This window comes from Marmota marmota, unplaced genomic scaffold, assembly GCF_001458135.2.
Source record: "Marmota marmota marmota unplaced genomic scaffold, marMar, whole genome shotgun sequence".
Classification (NCBI taxonomy): Eukaryota; Metazoa; Chordata; class Mammalia; order Rodentia; family Sciuridae; genus Marmota; species Marmota marmota.
Window position 1 is genome coordinate 8,271,751 of NW_026000185.1, and position 18,214 is coordinate 8,289,964.

Sequence of the window (18,214 nt, forward strand, 5' to 3'; positions counted from 1 at the left end):
GGTTTGGGGGTTCAAAGCCAGCCTCAGCAACTGTATCTAAATAAAATATTTTAAAAGGGTTGAGGATGTAGCTCAGTGGTTAAGCAGCCCTGGGTGGGTTCAATCCTCAGCACCACATAAAAATTAATTAATTAAAGATATTTTTTAAAAAATAAACTGTCGAATCCACATGGTAGGATAGGACATTCCTCGTAAGCACAGCAGTATCAGCAACTGCATTTTTAGTTTCCATATACCGGATCCAGATGAATGCCCTGGGTGTTGGTCTGCATTTCCCAAATGAGGAAATGGCCCAGAAAGGAGCCGACACCATAATTGTAAGGAACCAGGTTCCCCGGTCCTTCCTCCTAACCGCCAAACTGCCTTGTCCTGTGGGCGTAACTCTGGCATCTCCAAGACCAACAGAGGCCTTGGCAACGCTGACACTCTGTGGAGCAACAGCCACCAGGCAGCCATCCTGGAGCAGGTCTGGGGGCCAAGTGCAGCAGGCTGGAATTCCTGCTGCCTATGGAGTGGGTGGCAGCCCCAGGGCCCAAGCAGAGGGCCCCTCCTCGAGCCTTGGAGAATGTGAGTCCTCCTAGGACACTGCTGCAGCTGTGGCCACCACCCTGACATCAGTTGGGTCCTTCATCTCCCTCAGAGGCCGGGGTGGGGGACCCTGCACCCTGGGTCTGGTCCTGGCCAGGGAAGGGCTGCCCCAGCTCAGCAGGGTTGGCATGTCAGATGACCCTATCAGCGCAGGGGCCGCAGCCCAGACCTGAAACCCACCTGGGCATGGGGTGAATGGTGCCTCCCTAGGCTGTGCCCCAAGCAGAAGCCTGGCTGCCAGGAGTCTCTTGTGCCACCTCAGCCTGGGCCACCAGCCTGGAGGGAGAGCTTCCGTCAGATCTGGAGCTGAGCGAGGAACAGCGGCTACAGGTGGGGATGGGGCCCCAAGGTATTGGCAGAAACAGGGCAGCAGGGTCTCACAGGCAGCACTCTTATCCTGGCCACACACAGATCTCCAAGGAGCTGGTCGACCTTCAGATTGCAACTCATCGCCTGCAGGAGCAGCACGAGGCTGAAGTCTTCCAGCTGAAGAGGGAGGTGAGCAGCTGTAGAAGCCCAGGTGTGCCAGATGATCACACCAGGGCAGGTGGTGCCTGGGAGTGCACACACATTCAGTATCGCCCTGTCCTTTGTATACCGTCTGCTCACCCTGATGACCCACAGGTCCTTCGGCTGGAGAGCCGGGTGCTGGAGCTGGAGGTGCGTGGAGATCATATCAGCCAGGGACATGTGGACCCAGCAGAGGTCAACCCAGCACAGAAGTTCAATCAAGAAACCCAGGGGCCCAGACACTCTGCCCACCACAGCCACCAGGTCACCCTGACCACAGGAAGAGCCCAGGTGGGTGAGGCTGTTGGGGGCCTACTCAGGCACATTTGAGATGGGACCTGCTCACCCACTCCTCACCCCTGCCTTCTCACCCATGCAGGTGCAACCCAAGGATGTCCTGATCCCTAAGCCATTGAAACTGGAGAATAGTGTGAGCACTCTGTAGCCTAACCTGGGAATGCTCTGGGGTTCTCTCAGCCCAGGGTGGGAATGGGACCCAGAGCTTGGGGTCTCAGGCAGCCAGCTCTTGTGTGCCCTACAGCTGCTGGGAACCCAGGAGCTTCGGGGTGAAGTGAAGTGGGTGCTGGAACATCACAGGGCCCTGCAGCAGACACTGGAGACACGGGTGTGAGTGGCCACCTCTCCTGGGTCTGGGAGGGCCTGTCAGGGCACAATACTCACAGTAGCCATTCCCAAGGGGCTGAGGAACCCCTCACCCTAGCCTGGCTGAGCTTCACATCATTAGCAGGGCAGCCCTGGGCCAGCAGCTGCAGGGAGCACAAGAGGAAGCCAGGGCAGCTGGACAGCGGCTAGCTGCACAAGCAGTGGTGAGCATCACCCCCCACACCCTGTGTGCTTTGAGATCCAGCAGTAGGTGTCCTCCAAGTGCAGCAAGGTCCCTCCCTCACCCCCAGATGCTGTCCACCTGCCAGGGCCAGCTCCGACAGGCCCAGGTTGAGAACGCCCGGTTGCAGCTGCAACTGAAGAAGCTGAATGAGGAGTATGCCCTCCGGCTGCAGCGCTGCGCCCAAGAGGCAGTGGTGAGCACCAGACCAGGGGTCCTGTGGTGGAGAGGGGAGGCCTGTGAGTCCCAGGAAGCCCACATCTAGTCTGGGCATGCTGGACAGCTTCAGGGAGACCCTAGGGATGGGATTGGGCCCAACCAGGTCACCCTGCCAGCTCCAGCCCAGCCCCCAAACCTAGCTCCCCCTAGTGCTGCCCCAGCATCAACTCACCTTCTCCAGGGATATGCAGATGGTGCAAGCCAGGCTGCCCTTCAGACTTTCCTGGAGGCCACTCTGCAGGACATCCGGGCAGCACACCACAGTCGTGAGCAACAGCTGGCCCGGGCTGCTAGGGCCTACCGAAAGCACCTGGCTGATCTGAGCCGTAGGCATGAGGAGCTGCTGGCCACACACAGGTGGGCCCCACTCTCATCTGGGCACTTGGGGTGGTACGGCCCTACATGACCCCACGTATGGCTCAGTGTGCAGCAGGAGCAGCTGCAGGCACTGGCAGACCCAGACAGGACAACTGGGACCCTCAAGGCTACCTTTACTACAGCCACAGACCTGAAGCCACTGTCTGTGCCCCTGGCCACTGAGCTCAGCCACCTGCAGAAGGATGAGGTGAGCTCCTCTCCCTGCTAGCTCACACTGTCTAGGGGCACAGAGCTCCAGAACTGACCCCAGCCTCATCCCAGGCTCAACAAAGCCCCAGCCCCAGGGCCTCAATGGCCTGCCTCCTTCAGCCAACCAAGGGATCCTTTATAGCACAGCCAGCTCAGGATGCTGCCCTTGTGCCCACGAAAGGGACCTGGTGAAGCCTCCTCCCAGGAGACCTCAGAGCCACTGTGAGTGCCCTCCTGTGGGTGAGTGGGGAGAGGGCAGATCATACAACACTGAAGCAGAGCTTTCTGCCAGTCTAAAGTGAACAAAATGGCTGGTCTCTGGCCCAGGGTCTTCCAGTTTGTACAGGGGAAGTAAGGTGGCTGCTAGGCCAAGTGCCAATGTGTGAAGAGGGCCCTGCCAGGAGAGAGGCCAACCTTGAATGCAGAAGACAGGGAGAGCCCATCTGAGGGAGGACCATTTCAGCTGATACCTGGAGGACCCAGGATAAAGACAGGCTGGGAGCAGGTTGCCTGGTGACCTGGCCAGCCCTTGCCTCTAGGCCTCTACCTCCCCAGCTATACAGTGGGCAGGGCTCTTGAGGTAGTACTTCCCAGGGTTTGGAGAACAAAACACCCAATGGGTTAACATCGCAGTAGACTGGGGTCACCATCTGAGCTTGCCCATGGCTTACCATTCCCTGAGTGGCCATTGGGCCCCTCATGCACAGGAGCTCCAAGGCCGGGCAGGGTACGGTGTCCCAAATCACTCCAATAAGTTCCAGGTCAGCCCTCAAGACTGCCTCTTCTCCCCTCTCACAGGAGCCTGGATACCAACTCCTGGGCCCAGATCTGCCAGAAGCTCCAGGACTTCTCCCGAGGCACTCAGGTAGTGGGTAGGGCTGGAAAGGGCCCCTCTGCACACTCTGCCCTGGCTTAAGGCTCATGCTCCTCCCAGGCAGAGCTGGAACGTGAGCGAGCACAGCTGCTGGTGCGGGCCACCAAGGCTGAAGAGCAGCTTTCAGAGCTGCAGGAGTATGTGGACCAGCACCTGGGAAGGTGAGCTGAATGGGAGAGAACCTTAGTCTGGGTAGGGGAAGATACCATAGTCAGGTAGATGATTTTAACCTGATTCCTCTGAGCAGGTATAAGCAGGAAATCCTGAGGCTGAGGAAGCTGGTGGGTGCAGGGGACCCCTGGAAAGCGGGAACCACACCTCCAGCCAATCCCTAACATCCAAGGACACAGCCGGCCTTCTGAGGAGCACAGAGCAGACCCCTTCGTAGCCAGAAATGGAGGTTCCCCCACACCCCAGTCATCCCTGCACCCCACAACCCCACTATCCACAAAATAAGCCTTTGATCTATGAGCCTTTATTGTGTCCAGTTAGCCAGCCTGAGAACTTGGGAGGCTGGGGGCCAAGGCAGAACCAGGTCCTGGGGTGGGCAGGATGGGACAGGATGTGGCAGCAGGTCTGGCATGGTGGACGTCCATGTCGACATCGTAGGCCCAGACCCGATCTAGGCCTTCACCGATCACAGCCACAGGCTGCCAGGTGGGTAGGGGGAAGCGTCCAGATACCACACGAGCCCCAGCAGGCAGCTCCGCCAGCAGTTTATCTTCCAGCAAGGGGAGCTGTGGGAGAGAGAAGTGGTGAGAAGGCGGCAAGGGCAGCAGGACCCAACCTGCCCTTGTACAGCACCCATCCCCAGGCCTCAATGCAGCGCATGCCAGTGTGTGGCCCCAACTCCCAGTGGGGCTGCAGACCTCAGACCTACCACGCTGGGGGCCAGGAACACGGACACGTTTCGGCAGTCCCTCAGGCTCACCTGTGAGAAGGAGAGTCACTGGCAGGTGGAGGGGGCTGGCAGCCCGGGTCCCTGCAGTTTCAGACCTGACCCCTGGCCCACCCAGGAGTCAGAGAAACCTGGGGCTGCTAGAAGGCTGACCAAGGCAGAATCTGAAGCATAATCAGGTGTGGATCTCAGGGGTCTAGGTCCCCTAGGTTACCTTCCAGAGATCCTCACGAAGGTAGCAGACGCTGCCAGCACAACCGGCCCTCCAGGCATGCAACCTCGCAAGCCCCACAAGCCACGGGTTCAGTTCGTAGCCCACAGCTGGGCGGAGACCGCACCTGTGGGCCGCCAACACCTGCAGGCACGGCACCAGCAGTTCAGGACCCGAATGTTGGGGAGGGACGACCACACGAAGGGCAGGGAAGACACACAGGGACACATACGCGCCTTACAATTCTGCCGTCTCCAGAGCCCAGATCCACCATTTTTCCCGGGCGACCACGCAGCAAAGACAACACATGCTCAACCTGCCGTGCACTGGCGCCTACATAGGGTACCTGGGCGAGATTAAGTGGGCGGGCTGAGGGCCAGAATCCATGGGCCACGTCCCCTCGCAATCACCAGGTGGGGGCAGAATTTGCCTCCTGGACAAGAACTGGAAGTTCTGTGGTGGACTTTCCTGCCGCACCCAGAGCAGGTGTCAACCCAAAGCCTCGCCCAGCGTTTAGCTGCAGTCACTTTTCCGCACACCGGCGCCGTCCCTGCCATTCCAAGGCGACGCCTCAGCCCCCCACCGCAACCCACGCCGCGTACCTGCCCAGAGTCCCACCCTTAGTGGTCTCGCCCTTCCACACACCCCAGTCCCACCCACCGGCCGGGCCCGCACCCTTCCTAGTCCCACCTCTTCGCAGCCCCGCTCTTAACCCGGTTCCGTCCCCCGGTCAGGGACCGAACCACTCGTGGTCCCGCCCCTCCGTACTCCCTGCCCCCGGCCGCGGTCCCGCCCAGCNCAGCGCCCACACGGCGTAGGCGGCCAGCCCCGAGCCCGCCGCCGCTTGCAGCAGCTCCAGCGCGCCCAGCCGCCGCTCACGCAGCTCCGTCAGCGCCTCGGCAGGGTCGTCGTGCTCCATGGCTGCGGAACACGCGGCTCAGGGTCCTCCCGCCTCCAAGCCCTTTCCCTCCGCCGTGCCCCGTCTGTTACGCGCCTTCCTAGCGCTGCTCGGGAGAGTGCCGGTGGCTGAGCGGAGGCCGGGACTAGACGCCGGAAGTTGCCGCAGACCCACTGGCTGGTGCGTCGCGCGTTCGGCTCCGCCGGCCCCAGCCCAGGGCTGTCCCGCGGGTTCCGGGTGGCGGCGCTTTGCGGTTGCAGCGGCCCGGGTGTTCAGCAACCCTCGCGGGACGCACGGGGCCGTGGCCTGCTCTTAGCCGGCGTCAGTTGGCTCGGTCGTCCCACAATGCGGGCGACTATCGGGGCCTGTCCTGGCATGGGAACGTCCGAGCGGGGGCGGAGGCCCCAGCCTCCCGAGCGTGCACCGGAGAGGGGTGCGTTGGTGGGGCCGGCGGGAAGGGCTTGCTGCGGGCCTTGGGTCATAGCCAAGTCCTCACAAGGCTGACTTGGAGACCGTCGCGGGTTTCGCTGACCAGGACACCCTGGAAGTCAGCCAAACCCAGAGCGGTCCCGGGAGGACATCCTGCAGGCTCCCTCCCACAGCGAGGACCGTTAAGCGGGAAGGGAGGATGCGCTGGAGTTGGAGGGCCAGGGAGGAGGGGCTTGACAGGAAAGACTGGGGCGAGGAGACAGATGTTGGCTCTCTTCGGAGTGTGGTGGGAGGGGCGCCGGATGCGAGAGGCTGGGCCTCTGGCAGCTGGCCCAGCATTGGGGGTGGAAGGCAGCCAGGGGAGCCCTGAGATCACCTCCTCCAGAAAGTGAAAAAGGGTTGAGTGGCTCCTGGTAAAGCCCTGGGGTGAAGCCCTGGGGTGGAGGCGGCAAGGAAAGGGACAGAACCTTGGATCAGGCAGCTGGTCACCTCATCACCCCAGACTGAGGACGAATGTTCTTGAATGTCATTGCCATGTCTGTGCACACAGCCTGGCTTGGCTGCTCAGCCATTCACGTCCTGGTCAGGGGACCCAACAAGGATGGAAACTGCTTCCAGAAAAGTGGGTGTGCCCAAGGCTAACCCTTCAGCCCCAATTGCAGAGTGTCTTCCATGCCTGCCTGCACATTGGCCCTAGCCTAACCAGACTGAGGGACAGTTGAGACAGTTGTCCCTGGGCAGCAGCAAAGCCTCCGTGCACTGCACTGGGAGGAGGCCTGTACACCAGCTCCTAGGGACCTATATCCTAGGGGGCTATAACTGGGCCCTCCCAGAGAAGGAAGGATGTGCACTGAGCTCCAGGTGTGGAAGCCCTGTTCTTGGGGGACTCCTTGCATTATTTCCAGTACCTGGAGCCATGTCTGGCTCCAGTAAGGCTCTCTGAAACTGCACCTGGTGACTCTTACACTCACACCAGAACTCTGCTCTTCTGCCTTTGGGCACTCAGCAGCCAAGGCCTGCCTGCCTAAGTTCACACACATGGAGGTGTCTCTGACCTTCATGGAGCCCTCAGGCCAGCTCCTGCAGCTCCAGTCCACTTCTTACCCACACCATTTCCTTTGCTATCTCCTCACTCACTTCTTAGGCCTTGGCCACTTGTCTCCTGGGACTCCTGGAGCACCAAAGTCTCCTGTGCCCTTCTGTCTGAGAAGCAGAGCACTGTTGGAAAGTCAGTGAATTCTCTGGATGGTTGTGTGGGTAGGATGTTCAGGAACCTTCCAGGCTACATGAGTTGAGGGCCCCCCAGTACACCTTCCCAGTGTATTTGTGGACTGGTGAACTGGGAGGTGGTCTATAAACATCAGTGGATGTGGCCCAGAGGGGAGGTTGTGGGAACAGGTCTCTGCACTGACTGTGGGAAACTGGCCAGAGAATTAAGTCAGGTACCACAGGTGAGGATGCTACTCAGCCCTGGGGGAAGAACCTCCCCAGAATAGGTGAGCAGTGGGAGAGCCCAGGGTTCCCTCTTTCTCTGCTCCTGAAGATGCTGGGGAGTGGGAGTAAGGGTCTGGAGTCCAAGGGGTGGTCCATGTTGCAGATGAAAAGTGGAGGTCTGAGTGCTGAGGATGCATGGTTGAGGAGATGAGAGGAAACAGTGGGAGGAGACCCAGTAGCACCTGCCATCCATGGGTGCTCTCCTACCCTCCTCCTCAGTCTCAGGAAGCAGGCAGTTGAATTCATGGGCACTTAGATAGCCTGTCCCCTGGAGGTTCCAAGGCAGCCACTGAGCAGTCTGTGTGGCTCAGGGCACTCGGTCAGCCCAGTCTGGAGGAAGGGTGTCCCTCTCCTAGCCTCAATTTCTTGCCTGAAAGACGACACCCATTCAACCTCTAGGCTCCATCCCTGCCTCTGCCCCTTTCCCCAGTGAGAGCAGACAAAAACGAAAAGCTTGGCCCTGAGGTCCCCCAGCATTAGAGCTGTGGCTCTTTCCCAATAGCTGAGGGGTTGAGGGTAAGCGGAATCTACTCTTCCAGGGCTGGAGAGCCCTAGTGCACACCCCCATGCAGGGGCTTTCAGCCTCAGGGCCTTGAGCTTTGTCCAGGGCCTCACTAGCCCTTATGCAGCTGGGAGGCTGAGGAAGAAGGCAGGGACAGCAACAATGGGACCAGTGGCGGGAAACGGTCCTTAGAGACCCTATTGTGCACCCCACTCGCCGGAAACAGACAAGCAGGATCCCACAGTGGAGACCCCACACCCTGCAGGCTCCTCGCCATGTCTGGATGCTCAGCACGTTGCAGGGGCCTCTGGACAGAGGGGCCCATTCTTCCCGGAGGGCGGGACTGGGCCAAAGATGACTGGCTCACAACAGCTACAGAGGGAATTGGCACTCTGCCAGACTGCAACCCCTTTCCTTCACAGGATGGGCTTAGAGCTGGGGGTGATGCCTACCTGCCTGCCCTCACACACCTGAGGGACCCCAGACCCCCTGGCCTTGGGAGTTATGGCACCTTTCGCTCCTGCTCTGAGCCCCAGAAGCACCTAGTGTTGGAGGCAACAGCCAGCCAATAAGCCAGATGCATGGGTAAGGTCCAGGCTGAGAAGGGGTGGGCAGAGACAGTAGAGGGAGAAGGAAATTAAATGAGGCAGGTGCAGGGTTGTGCTGGCCAAAGGAGACCAGATCTACCATGTGATCAGTATTCTTATTGATTATCCCTAACCCTTGGAAGCAGCTGGGAACATAAATGCATCCAGAAGCCACCCCTCCCCACCTCCCTCCCACACACCCTCCCTAGCACCCTGTCCCCTGAAAAAGGCCCTCAGTCCAGTGTCACCTCACAGGGGTGGAGGTGGGCAGCCTGGGCAGATGTGTAGGCTCGGGTGAATTCTTGGACTCGAGGGGCACAGCCCAGCCAGGCTTCACCAAAGCGGCTCCAGCCCATGAAGAGGAAGGTGCCTGGGCCAGGGCGGACACCACAGCGCAGCTGGGTTCGAATGAAGGCCTGCCCCTGGCCTGCAGGCCCCCCCATCCCCAACAGTGGCAGTGTCTGGCGGAGGATATGGGTGGCCACCACAGTGATGACAGACTCCTGCAGCTCCATATCATGTGTGACCCTGTGGATGGTCCCGCGGATCACTGCGGGGAAACATGTTGGCCAGGGGTGGGCCATCAGGGGAGGGCAGGCCCCAGGCTCCCCCACACGGGGACACTCACCAAAGTCACTGGTGCATGCAGCCAGGAGGAGCTCCTCATCACTGCAGGGCCTGCAGGCACCTGCATGCAGGAGGGATCATGAGCCCAGGCACCACCAGAAGTGCAGTCACATGGCATGTGTGCACACCTGTAGTCAGGAAGTACCCTGGCAGGCAAGAGCCTGTGTGACACCCACCACATACATGGGCCTGGGGGCTGTGTCCACCCGGAGCTCAGTGTCCTGGGGCACTCTTGAACACCCATCTCATATATACATACCAGCATTCGGGAACCTTCTGTGACTTCCCAGAGTGGCCTTCTGGGACCCAAAGAGCAGCAGCCCTGCCAGAGTGGCAGGAGATTATTGTGTGCTCTGGCTCTGGGGTTCCCATCTTTGGGGAAAGAGGTCGAACAGTGAGAGCCCCATCCCCTGCAGGGTCAGGCTGAAAGCTCCATGAGCAAAGAGCTGGGCCTGGTGCCCTGCAGAGGCAGGACTGCGTCTCCATGGTGACCGCGAGGCACACTGGACTTTTGTTGGCTGGGCTGGGGGAGGGGCATGAGGTCACCGCTAGGCCAGTGAGGACAGCTTTTGCCAAAGGCTTTGACTCTGCCCGCCATCCCCTCCCCCCCAGCCCTTCAGGGACCCAAGTTTGCCAGCTTGGCCACCCCTTCCGCATTGCTCCCTGCCCGTTCTTTTCCTTGATAAGAATCCCGAGGGTGGGGAGCTCAGCCAGAACCAAACAGGTGGATGGCTGACAACCGGCTGGACACTCTGCAGGGGGCTTACAAGTCCTGTTCCAGCCAGTCCAAGGTAGGGCGCAACCTCGTGACTCCAACCTCCTCCCATCCAATCGGTCACTCACCATCCTCACCAAGGCCGTGGACTTGTGGAGGCAGTTCTGGGCTTCGGTCTTCACGCAGCTCAAAGCGGAAGGCGGCCACCCGGCGGCTGATGTCGCGGTGCGGTGTGGCCTGCAGGAAGAGGGCCCGGCGCTCGCGGGGACCCCAGTGCACGCAGCGGCCCCCTGCCAGGCCTGGACCCTCGGTCAGCAGCAACTCCAGGGAGCCGCCCTCCCGTTCAGCGAAGACCTGGGCGCCCGCGAAGGGCCGCGCTGGGCGCAAGCAGGTGATGCCCGGCCTCGTGCCAAAGTCAGGAGCGCCCAGAGTCAGGCGAAGCGCCCCAGCCGGGTATAGCCACTCGATGGCGCCCTCCACACAGGCCAAGGTCAGCTGCCCCACGCTGCCGGGCTCCTGCGTCAGGCCGCTGGGGACAGGACAACAGCGCTGAGGCGAGCTGCTAGTGTCCTTGGCCCGCACAGCCCGCTTTCCCGTAGTAATCGTAGTAATCGCAGAACACCGGCGCCCCCTTTGTGAAGGACACCGAGGTCCAGCATTCCTTGGATTCCTGGGGGAAGCGCACTCCCATCTCAAGGTGGGAGCGACACAGTCTCCCAGATTCTCCAAAAGGGAGCACAGCCGGGCTTGCACGTAGGGCCCCTACCTGCCCCTCCAGCTGCAGCGGTCCTCGGAGTAGCCGGCGCGCGCGGACACAGCCAGGAGGCCGCAGCAGAGAGCACAGAACAGCGCCGGGGGCGGCATGGCTCAGAGACGCGCCGGGGCTTCGGGTCTGGGGTCTTGGGGTGCTGCCTCTGGGCGGGGCGGCGGCGGGAGCAGCCCGGGCGCCGCCGCCCAGCCCGGCGCGGCTAGTCCCGGCAGCCCTCCGTAGCTCTGCGCTGCCCTACCCGGCTGCCAGGGCGCAGGGGGCCGAGGGCGGGGCGGCACGCTGGCCAATCGCGGCCCACCGTGGAACTTTCTGCCAATCGCAAAGGCTCTCGGGGGCGGGCCCAGTGCTCGGCGGGAGGACTGTCCAGCCCGCAGGGCCAAGTGGGACCAGTGGCTGTCCCTGCTCTTGCGCTGCGTCGCCCTTGCCGTCCTCCGTCCCTGCCTTGCCGGTACTGCGCCATCCTGGTCACCACTGTCCTCCGAGTTCTGGAGCCCTAGATGGAGTGGCTGAGGGCTTGGGTCCACCAGAAGAATGAGGGGCAGCTCACCCAGATGTTCCTGCCACGCCCCCTGAGTGGCAGCAAGTCTGGTCCTTTATGAGAGCGGGAGCTGCACTTCTAGTCCACACAACACCCCACCTGGTTCCTCTGCCCCTTCCCCTGAGGCAGCTGGTACTCAGGGAAGAATGGTCAATACCAGGGGCTGGGGATAGAGATCAGTTGGTAGAGTGCTTGTCTTGCATGCACAAGGCCCTGGGTTCAATCCCAGCACCAAAAAAAAAAAAAAAAGAGAGATCAGTAGCAGGAGGTAGGAGGGCTGCCAACCTGTTGCTGCCCTCCAGGACGGGCAGGGTTGAGCTCTCTTAACTCTGTCTTCAGATATACAGGCGTCACACCTCAGGGTTGTTGGATGAATTCTGTGGAGGATGGAATCGTCTGGAGGAGCCAGTATGGGGAAGCCACAGACCTGTGATACAGGTAATTGTCAGGTAGAAGGATACCCTGTGCCACAGAAGCAGACCCAAGTCCAGACCAGCTGGCCTTCCACTTTCAAGTGAAGCAGGGGGTCAGGTGAAGCAGGGAGTGGTGAACTTCTGAGTATCAGGGGTCTCTGAGTTTGGCCTGAGGGGTGTGTTGGGGGAGGCAGCAGGAAGAACAGACAGTGTGGGCAAGACTCTGAGGGAGAGTTGTTGACCCACCAGGAAACCTCGAGATGCCAGCCTAGACTCTGGACCCTGTGCCCATTGCCCCAGCTTCCCCTGTAGCCCTGGATTTGCAGCTTATAGCAGGCAGATGAGACTGGAGGGCCCCAGTGGGAGGGAGTGGTTGGAGTCCCCAGCCAGCCCCAGCAGGCTCTCTAGTACTGATGCCCTCTCCTGTCCCCAGAACCTTCCCAAACCAAAGACAGGCCAGGAGCCATGGGACTCAGGTGGCCTGCTGCCTCTGGCTAGGGAGCCAGAACAGAGCATAACAATAGCCAAAAAACGAAAGTAACCCAATGTCCATGGCAAACATATCCACAATAGGTTATTATTACTATTATATCATTCTGTTATTCAAAACAGAAAAGTTCCACACCTGCTATAATATGGATGAGCCCTGAGGAAATGAGCCAGTCACAAAAAGACAAATACTATGCGGTTCTACCTATATGAGGTTCCTAGAGCCGTGACATTCACAAAGGTAGAGGAATAGTTGGGTTTTACAGGCTTGGTTTCAGTTTGAGGAGATGGAAGGAGCTCAGGAGATTAGTTGTACACTAGTAAGAATGTGCTTAATACTACTGAGCCTAAGAGGGTTGATGGGCTGGGTGCATTGTCGCACACCTGTCATCCTAGCTACTTGAGAGGCCAAGACAAGAGGATCTAAATGTTCAAGGCCAGCCGGGGCAACTTCATGAGACCCTGTCTCAAAAAAAAGGGGGGGGGGCTGAGGATATATCTCAATTGGTAGAGTACTTATCTTGCAAGCACAAGGCCCTGGGTTCAATCCTCAGCACCCCCCCCCAAAAAAAAAAAAATCCAAAATAAATAAATAAATGAAAAAAAGGGCTGGAGCTCCATAGTAGATCACCCCTGGGTTCAATCCCCAGATCCAAAAATTAAAAAGGAAAAAAGCGAGAGAGCCCGGTGTGAACAGAAGGTTCATCAGATATTTGAAGAAGGAAGGGGAACCCTTGGGTCAGCTGCCACAGCTGTCCTGGCCCAAAGGCTGCACCATCACCTTCTCCATCATCACCAGGCTGCAGCTACCCAAGACCAGGCCCCAGGGGCATTTAGTGGGCTCCAGGCGCCCTCTGGAGGCATGTGAGGAGTCAGCCTCAGAATCGCGCCACTAACTCCAGCGTTCACCCAGAGAAGGGGACAGTGTCCTGGGTGCAAGAGAGGGGTTCCCAGAGGGTGACCTGGTCTAAGCTGCCTCCTCAACACTACGCTCCTTCTGCTGCTTGCACCATGCCAATCTTTTGGTGATACTGCAATGATGTTGTTACCAAGGGAGAAAACCCAGAGAGAAACCATTTCTCATAGCTCCTGTCCCACCCAGGGAAGCACCTCGGTGCTTCAGCCATTGAGCTCCAATGCCATGGGCAGGGATCCCGAAGGCCATGTGTGGCCTTAGTTGCTATGGGTACAGGATACAATGCACCTGGTGCCTGTGCTCAGTAACTACCTGGAGAGCAAATCAGGGAAAGGTTAAGTGAATGAATAAGGGGAACTTGGGGAACTTGCTGACTGCTGCCAGTTGGGGCTCGCTTAAGTGTATTCACATCAGACCTCGAAGGCTTGAATTCCCCCTGTGAGAGTGAAGAGATCTGAATGGCTGTGCCCCCCTCCCCAGCTTCTGCTCTGCCTGGCTTTGGCCAAGTGGCATGCAGCATCCCAAAGCCTCCTGTCCCAAAGAGGGGTGGCCAGCCTGGGAGAAAATCCTGAGGCCTGGCTTCCCCAAAGGAGCCTTGGAGGAGCAGCCTGATGGAGGTGAGGGGCAGTAGAGCCTCAGGCACTGCCATAGGGTGTCACCTCTCAGATGCCCACCTCTGCTATTGCACAGCCCCCAGGAACAACCCCCAGAGCAGTCAGAGTTAAGGGGAGCAGGGGGCAATGGCCTCAAGACTGATGGAGCTCAGAGCAAACCCAGACTACTTGGAGTGGATGGTGGGGATGGCAAGGCCAGCCCTGCCAGCTTTACTGACCAAGGTGAGCTTGCCTCAAGGTACCAGTGAGCAGAACTCTGGAGGAAATGACCAGAAAACCCAGAGAGAATAGTCAAGTCTCCAGCTTGCACAGGGTTCTCTGCCCAAGTCTCAGATTTCACTGGTAGCCAGGTGAGGGAGAGATGTGGGTGACCTGAGGCTGGCCCTCCCTGTGTCCTCAGATAAGGACTTGGCACTGAGATCCCAACAACCAGGAATGGTCGCATGTGCTGCTCTGGATGGCCCTGGCATAGTGCTATAGCCCTGGGTATAAGGAGATAGTTTCTACAACTGAGGGATGGGGCTATCAGAGCCATCCAGTAACATGCTCAGTGGCATCCGTCATGAGCACTGACCTGGGTCATCCACACAGCTTAATCTATGGAAACTCAGAGTGCTCAAGCCACCAGCTCTTTGGGCTGGGGTTCCCAGGAACAGTCATAGCTGCCGACTATCCCAGGGAGTCTATGCAACCTATGGCTCCTGCCCACCTTCTGCCCTGCACCTCAAGGTGTGGGAAGCAAGATTCCTATTTCAGATGTTTTTCTTCACATGCTGAGAAACCCCCCCCCCAATCTTTGGAGCTGAAAATGCAGCTGCTGATTGATTTGCACTTGAGCTAAAAATAGCTGCTGGCTCCAGCCAGGGCCAGGAAAATATCCCATTGCTAGGAGACGACCGTTGCTGGGAGACCGCCATCGCTAGGCGACTCCGTGTTGCTGCGGTGACAGATGGGCCCTGAGTCATCCTCAGCCGTGACAGGGGGCGGGCCAGGACGGAGCAGGAGCTGAGGGCAGCAGTGCCACACCATCCTCACCCATGGCCACCACAGCCACCTTGGCCACCATGGCCATGAAGTTCTCACACCTGTGGACATGATCTTCCACAGCCAGATGACCCATCTGCCTATCCCCAAGACTCTCTGCCTATCTCCTCTGCCTCCAAGCAGGGTCAGGGGAGTGGAAGCAGGGTGCCCCCATCTGGTCCCAGGATAAATCATTTTGCTCTTGAAGGGGCTCTCACCATCAGTACTGTGCTGAGATCTTCAGGTCTCCCTGTAGAGTCCAGACCCATTTCCCAGGAAGGGCTCAACAAGGGGGAATGCCTGAGCCCCATCTGGGGAGGGTGTGACCTAGGTCTGTGGCTCCAGGGCACAAATTCCTTCTCAGAGCCCTCAAGGACCTCCCATGAAAAGACTGCAGCAGGCTTCAGAGCCCTCACTCCATGTGGGGTAACATTTTTAGCTCTGATGTTACCATTACCCCCTCTCACAGCCCTCCAAGGCCTCAGGGCCAAATGTGCCAGCAGCCTCTGGTCCTCAACCCTCCTTGACTCCAGGACTGAGGCCCACAGTGGCACAGATGTGGAAGACTCCTCTGTTCTGAGGCATCAAGGCAAAAGGTACTCCAGGTGAGGGTCTCTCTACGTGAGGAGTGCTCCAGGTGAGAGAGTGCTTTAGTTGAGGGAGTCTCTAGGTGAGAGGGTCCTTCAGCTGAGGATCCTTCAGGTGAGTCCAGTGAGGGATGCTGCATGTGGAAGGTACTCCAAGTGCCCTCAGGAGCCCAGGTCACAGGCCCTCGCATACCAGTCCCCAGAACTGATAGAGGAAATGAGCATCTTCTGTGAGCTGGCCCCAGTTGGTGCCCCACACTTATACATTCATTCATATGTATATAACTTTATTTTTTTTTATGTGGCTCTGAGGATTGAACCCAGTACCTCACATGTGCTAGGAAAGTACTCTACCACTGAGCCACAACCCCAGGCCCAGTAACCCATGTTCTCTTTTAAAAATATTTATTTTGAGGTACTAGGGCTTGAACTCAGGGACATTCAACCACTGAGCCACAACCCAGCCCTATTTTGTATCTTACTTAGAGACAGGGTTTCTTTCTTTTTTTTTAAAAAAGAGAAAATTTTTTAATATTTATTTTCTAGTTTTCGGCGGACACAACATCTTTGTTTGTATGTGGTGCTGAGGATCGAACCCTGGCCGCACGCATGCCAGGCGAGCGCGCTACTGCTTGAGCCACATCCCCAGCCCATAGAGTCAGGGTTTCACTGAGTTGTTTAGCATCTCACTTTTGCTGAGGCTGGCTTTGAACTTGTGATTCTCCTGCCTTAGCCTCCCGAGCTGCTGGGATTACAGGCATGCACCATTGTACCCAGCTTCGTACCTCACATTCTTTAAAGGAGATTAAAAGCCACTTAGCTCCCAACCTCATTGAGGTCAGTTTTCTCTGGGGGTAAATGCTGTTCTCCAAAGACATCTTACAAAATGGGACATATCCCCACCAAATCCTGGTGCTGGCAACCTGTCCTTCCTTCTTCCCCACTGTGTGCTGGGCACCTGTGTTGTGCTCAGTGCCCAGGGGCACAGCAATGGGAAGGAAAACACCCTCCTGGCCCCCAGAGGCTGCTGTCAGCTGACAGCCCACTCAAACACAACAACAGACAGCCAGCAGACAGACCAGGAGGGCATAGGAAGGGAAGGTCTTGGGGGAGAAAACAGCTGTCAAGGTCACCGGAGTCATCCAGGTGCATGGGGATGAGCAGCAGGACAGACAGCTGATTCAGGTAAGGGATAGACCACGTTAGGGTGCTACAGGCAAGGGACATGGCACCCTCCTGGCCTCAGGGGATGACCAGCATGGCAGAAACTCCAAGAGCCAGGGATTAGGTAGAGCATGAGGCTGTGGGCCATCAGGGCTTGATGCTCAGGGCTTTGAAGACTGCATCCTGGAATGGACAGAGCCCTGGGAGGGACTGGACCATGCCTGGCACCTGAGGAGAACAGAGGGGTAGAGAGATCATGCTGGCAGCCATGGAGGAGGGAGAGGAATGCACCTGACATGGGGAGGGTGACAGAGGTGGAGGGAAGCAGGTGGGACCTCTGGTGATAGGAAAGCCAAGCAGCCTTCTAAATAATAATCTCTAATGTCCCTGTGAGCAAACACTATCCTTGCTCAGATTCTTCAAAGGCAGGGCTGCTGGTTGGGGCCCATTCCAGGGCTGTGTGATCCCAAATCATTATGTGCCTTGGCCTTTCCCACGTCCCTCCTGTGCACTTGGGTGTGCTCATCTGGTGGAGCCAGGAGCCAGGTCTCAGTGCCACCTGAAGCACTCATAGTGCACACCTGCTCACAGCAGGTGGCAGAAGCAGCTGCTGGAAGGTGACGGCACAGGTAGGACAGATGCCCTCTTAGCACCAGCATCTTCTTGGGCTTCATCCTACCCATCCCATGCCAAGCTGCCTTCTGTGGTCCACATTCAGGCAAGACCACACAGATGCTGCCCTCACCTGGCTGCAGCACCCTGGACCCAGTGAGGACAACAAGGAGAACACTCTCCACTGTACCCCACCAAACCAGCCTGGATCCAGCCAGCCTGACCCTGCTCTCTATTGCTCTCAGGCCTCATGCCAGTCCCACTGGGCCCTGCTTCCCAACACCAGCTGGCTTCATTTTGTTAAGACACCGAGTCCTTTAACTTTTCCCTGCTTCCAATACCCTGCTCTGCTCTCCCCCACCTGACACTTCTGCCATCCTGTTCCCCAGGATGGGGCACCATTAGCATCTCTCCTTCAGCCCTGAGGCTGCTGGGAGATCTGTGCACCCTGTAGCCTCTACAGGGACTCCCATATCCATCCTTACCCTGCCTGCAGCAACTATCCTTCCTGACCTCTAGTCCATCTCTGGGGACCTTTGCACTCCACTTCCAGAAACACTCCTTCGTCTCACCCTTCAGGTCTCAGCTCACGGTGACATCCTCAGGATCACCACCCTCTAGAGGTCTCATCATGGTACCCTTTCATCATCACCCTCTGAAGTGATATTGAGTCACTTGTTCGCATGGTTCCGCAGGTATGTGCCTGCACCAAGAGTACCAAGAGGGTTCCTGGGTCTGGCCCGCAGCAGGTGTCAGGGATTGGAAAGCCAGCAGGCCTGGTCTCCAGCTCCCCTGGAGGGTGCCAGAGGGTGGGGACAGACCACCTGGTCTCCTCAGACCTGGCTTCCCCTTCCTCGGCCCAGTAGGTGGCAACTACAATCCACTGCACGCGCGGGGCCGGCTCCCAACCCCGAAGGACCGCTGCCTTGGCCAACCGCTGGCATCAGGGATCCTGAGTTCTCCGCCTGCAGGTTGCGGGGTCGCCACAGCTTCGCGCCGGCAGGCCGCTGGAGGCTGCTCTCCAGCCGCGCGCGCTGCCCTTCCCGGTCCTCCCCTCCCGCGACCTCCGGGTCTCACCGCGTGCCTGCGTTTGTTATTGTACGGGCGCCCGCAGCGAAGGCGGGTG

At 58.5% G+C, this 18,214-nt stretch overlaps 2 protein-coding genes and 1 long non-coding RNA gene across 13 annotated transcripts; 2 read left to right on the plus strand and 1 right to left on the minus strand.

The window, feature by feature from the left end:
* The first annotated feature begins 219 nt into the window (after positions 1–219).
* Ccdc78 (coiled-coil domain containing 78) lies at positions 220–4,078 on the plus strand. Of its 5 annotated transcripts, none has more exons than XM_048789443.1 (14): positions 220–567; positions 799–918; positions 1,000–1,086; positions 1,213–1,389; positions 1,478–1,528; positions 1,640–1,725; positions 1,844–1,925; positions 2,013–2,138; positions 2,343–2,518; positions 2,585–2,726; positions 2,871–2,950; positions 3,527–3,593; positions 3,667–3,763; positions 3,850–4,078. In XM_048789443.1, exons 1-14 carry the CDS (start codon positions 508–510, stop codon positions 3,867–3,869), a joined length of 1,371 nt encoding a protein of 456 aa, XP_048645400.1. In that variant the 5' UTR covers positions 220–507; the 3' UTR covers positions 3,870–4,078. The 5 variants fall into 5 exon arrangements, 4 of the variants coding, with proteins under 4 accessions (XP_048645400.1, XP_048645402.1, XP_048645401.1 ...); XM_048789445.1 differs by having other exon boundaries at positions 222–567; positions 1,847–1,925; XM_048789442.1 differs by having other exon boundaries at positions 225–567; positions 3,663–3,763.
* Positions 4,062–10,973, minus strand: Metrn (meteorin, glial cell differentiation regulator). Of its 7 annotated transcripts, none has more exons than XM_015490997.2 (9): positions 10,730–10,973; positions 10,101–10,492; positions 9,508–9,570; positions 9,250–9,309; positions 8,870–9,171; positions 4,953–5,057; positions 4,715–4,855; positions 4,483–4,533; positions 4,062–4,339 (listed from the first exon to the last, which is right to left on the minus strand). In XM_015490997.2, the coding sequence occupies exons 1-9, from the start codon at positions 10,825–10,827 to the stop codon at positions 4,091–4,093; spliced, it is 1,461 nt and encodes a 486-aa protein (XP_015346483.2). In that variant the 5' UTR covers positions 10,828–10,973; the 3' UTR covers positions 4,062–4,090. The 7 variants fall into 7 exon arrangements, with proteins under 7 accessions (XP_015346483.2, XP_048645394.1, XP_048645396.1 ...); XM_048789437.1 differs by having other exon boundaries at positions 10,092–10,492; XM_048789439.1 differs by having other exon boundaries at positions 4,472–4,533; positions 10,092–10,492.
* Positions 10,974–11,144: 171 nt separating this feature from the next.
* On the plus strand, positions 11,145–18,208 carry LOC125612318. The gene is made up of 3 exons (XR_007342642.1): positions 11,145–11,708; positions 17,668–17,783; positions 17,955–18,208. It is a non-coding gene; the product is annotated as an uncharacterized LOC125612318 (long non-coding RNA).
* The last annotated feature ends 6 nt before the right edge of the window (positions 18,209–18,214 follow it).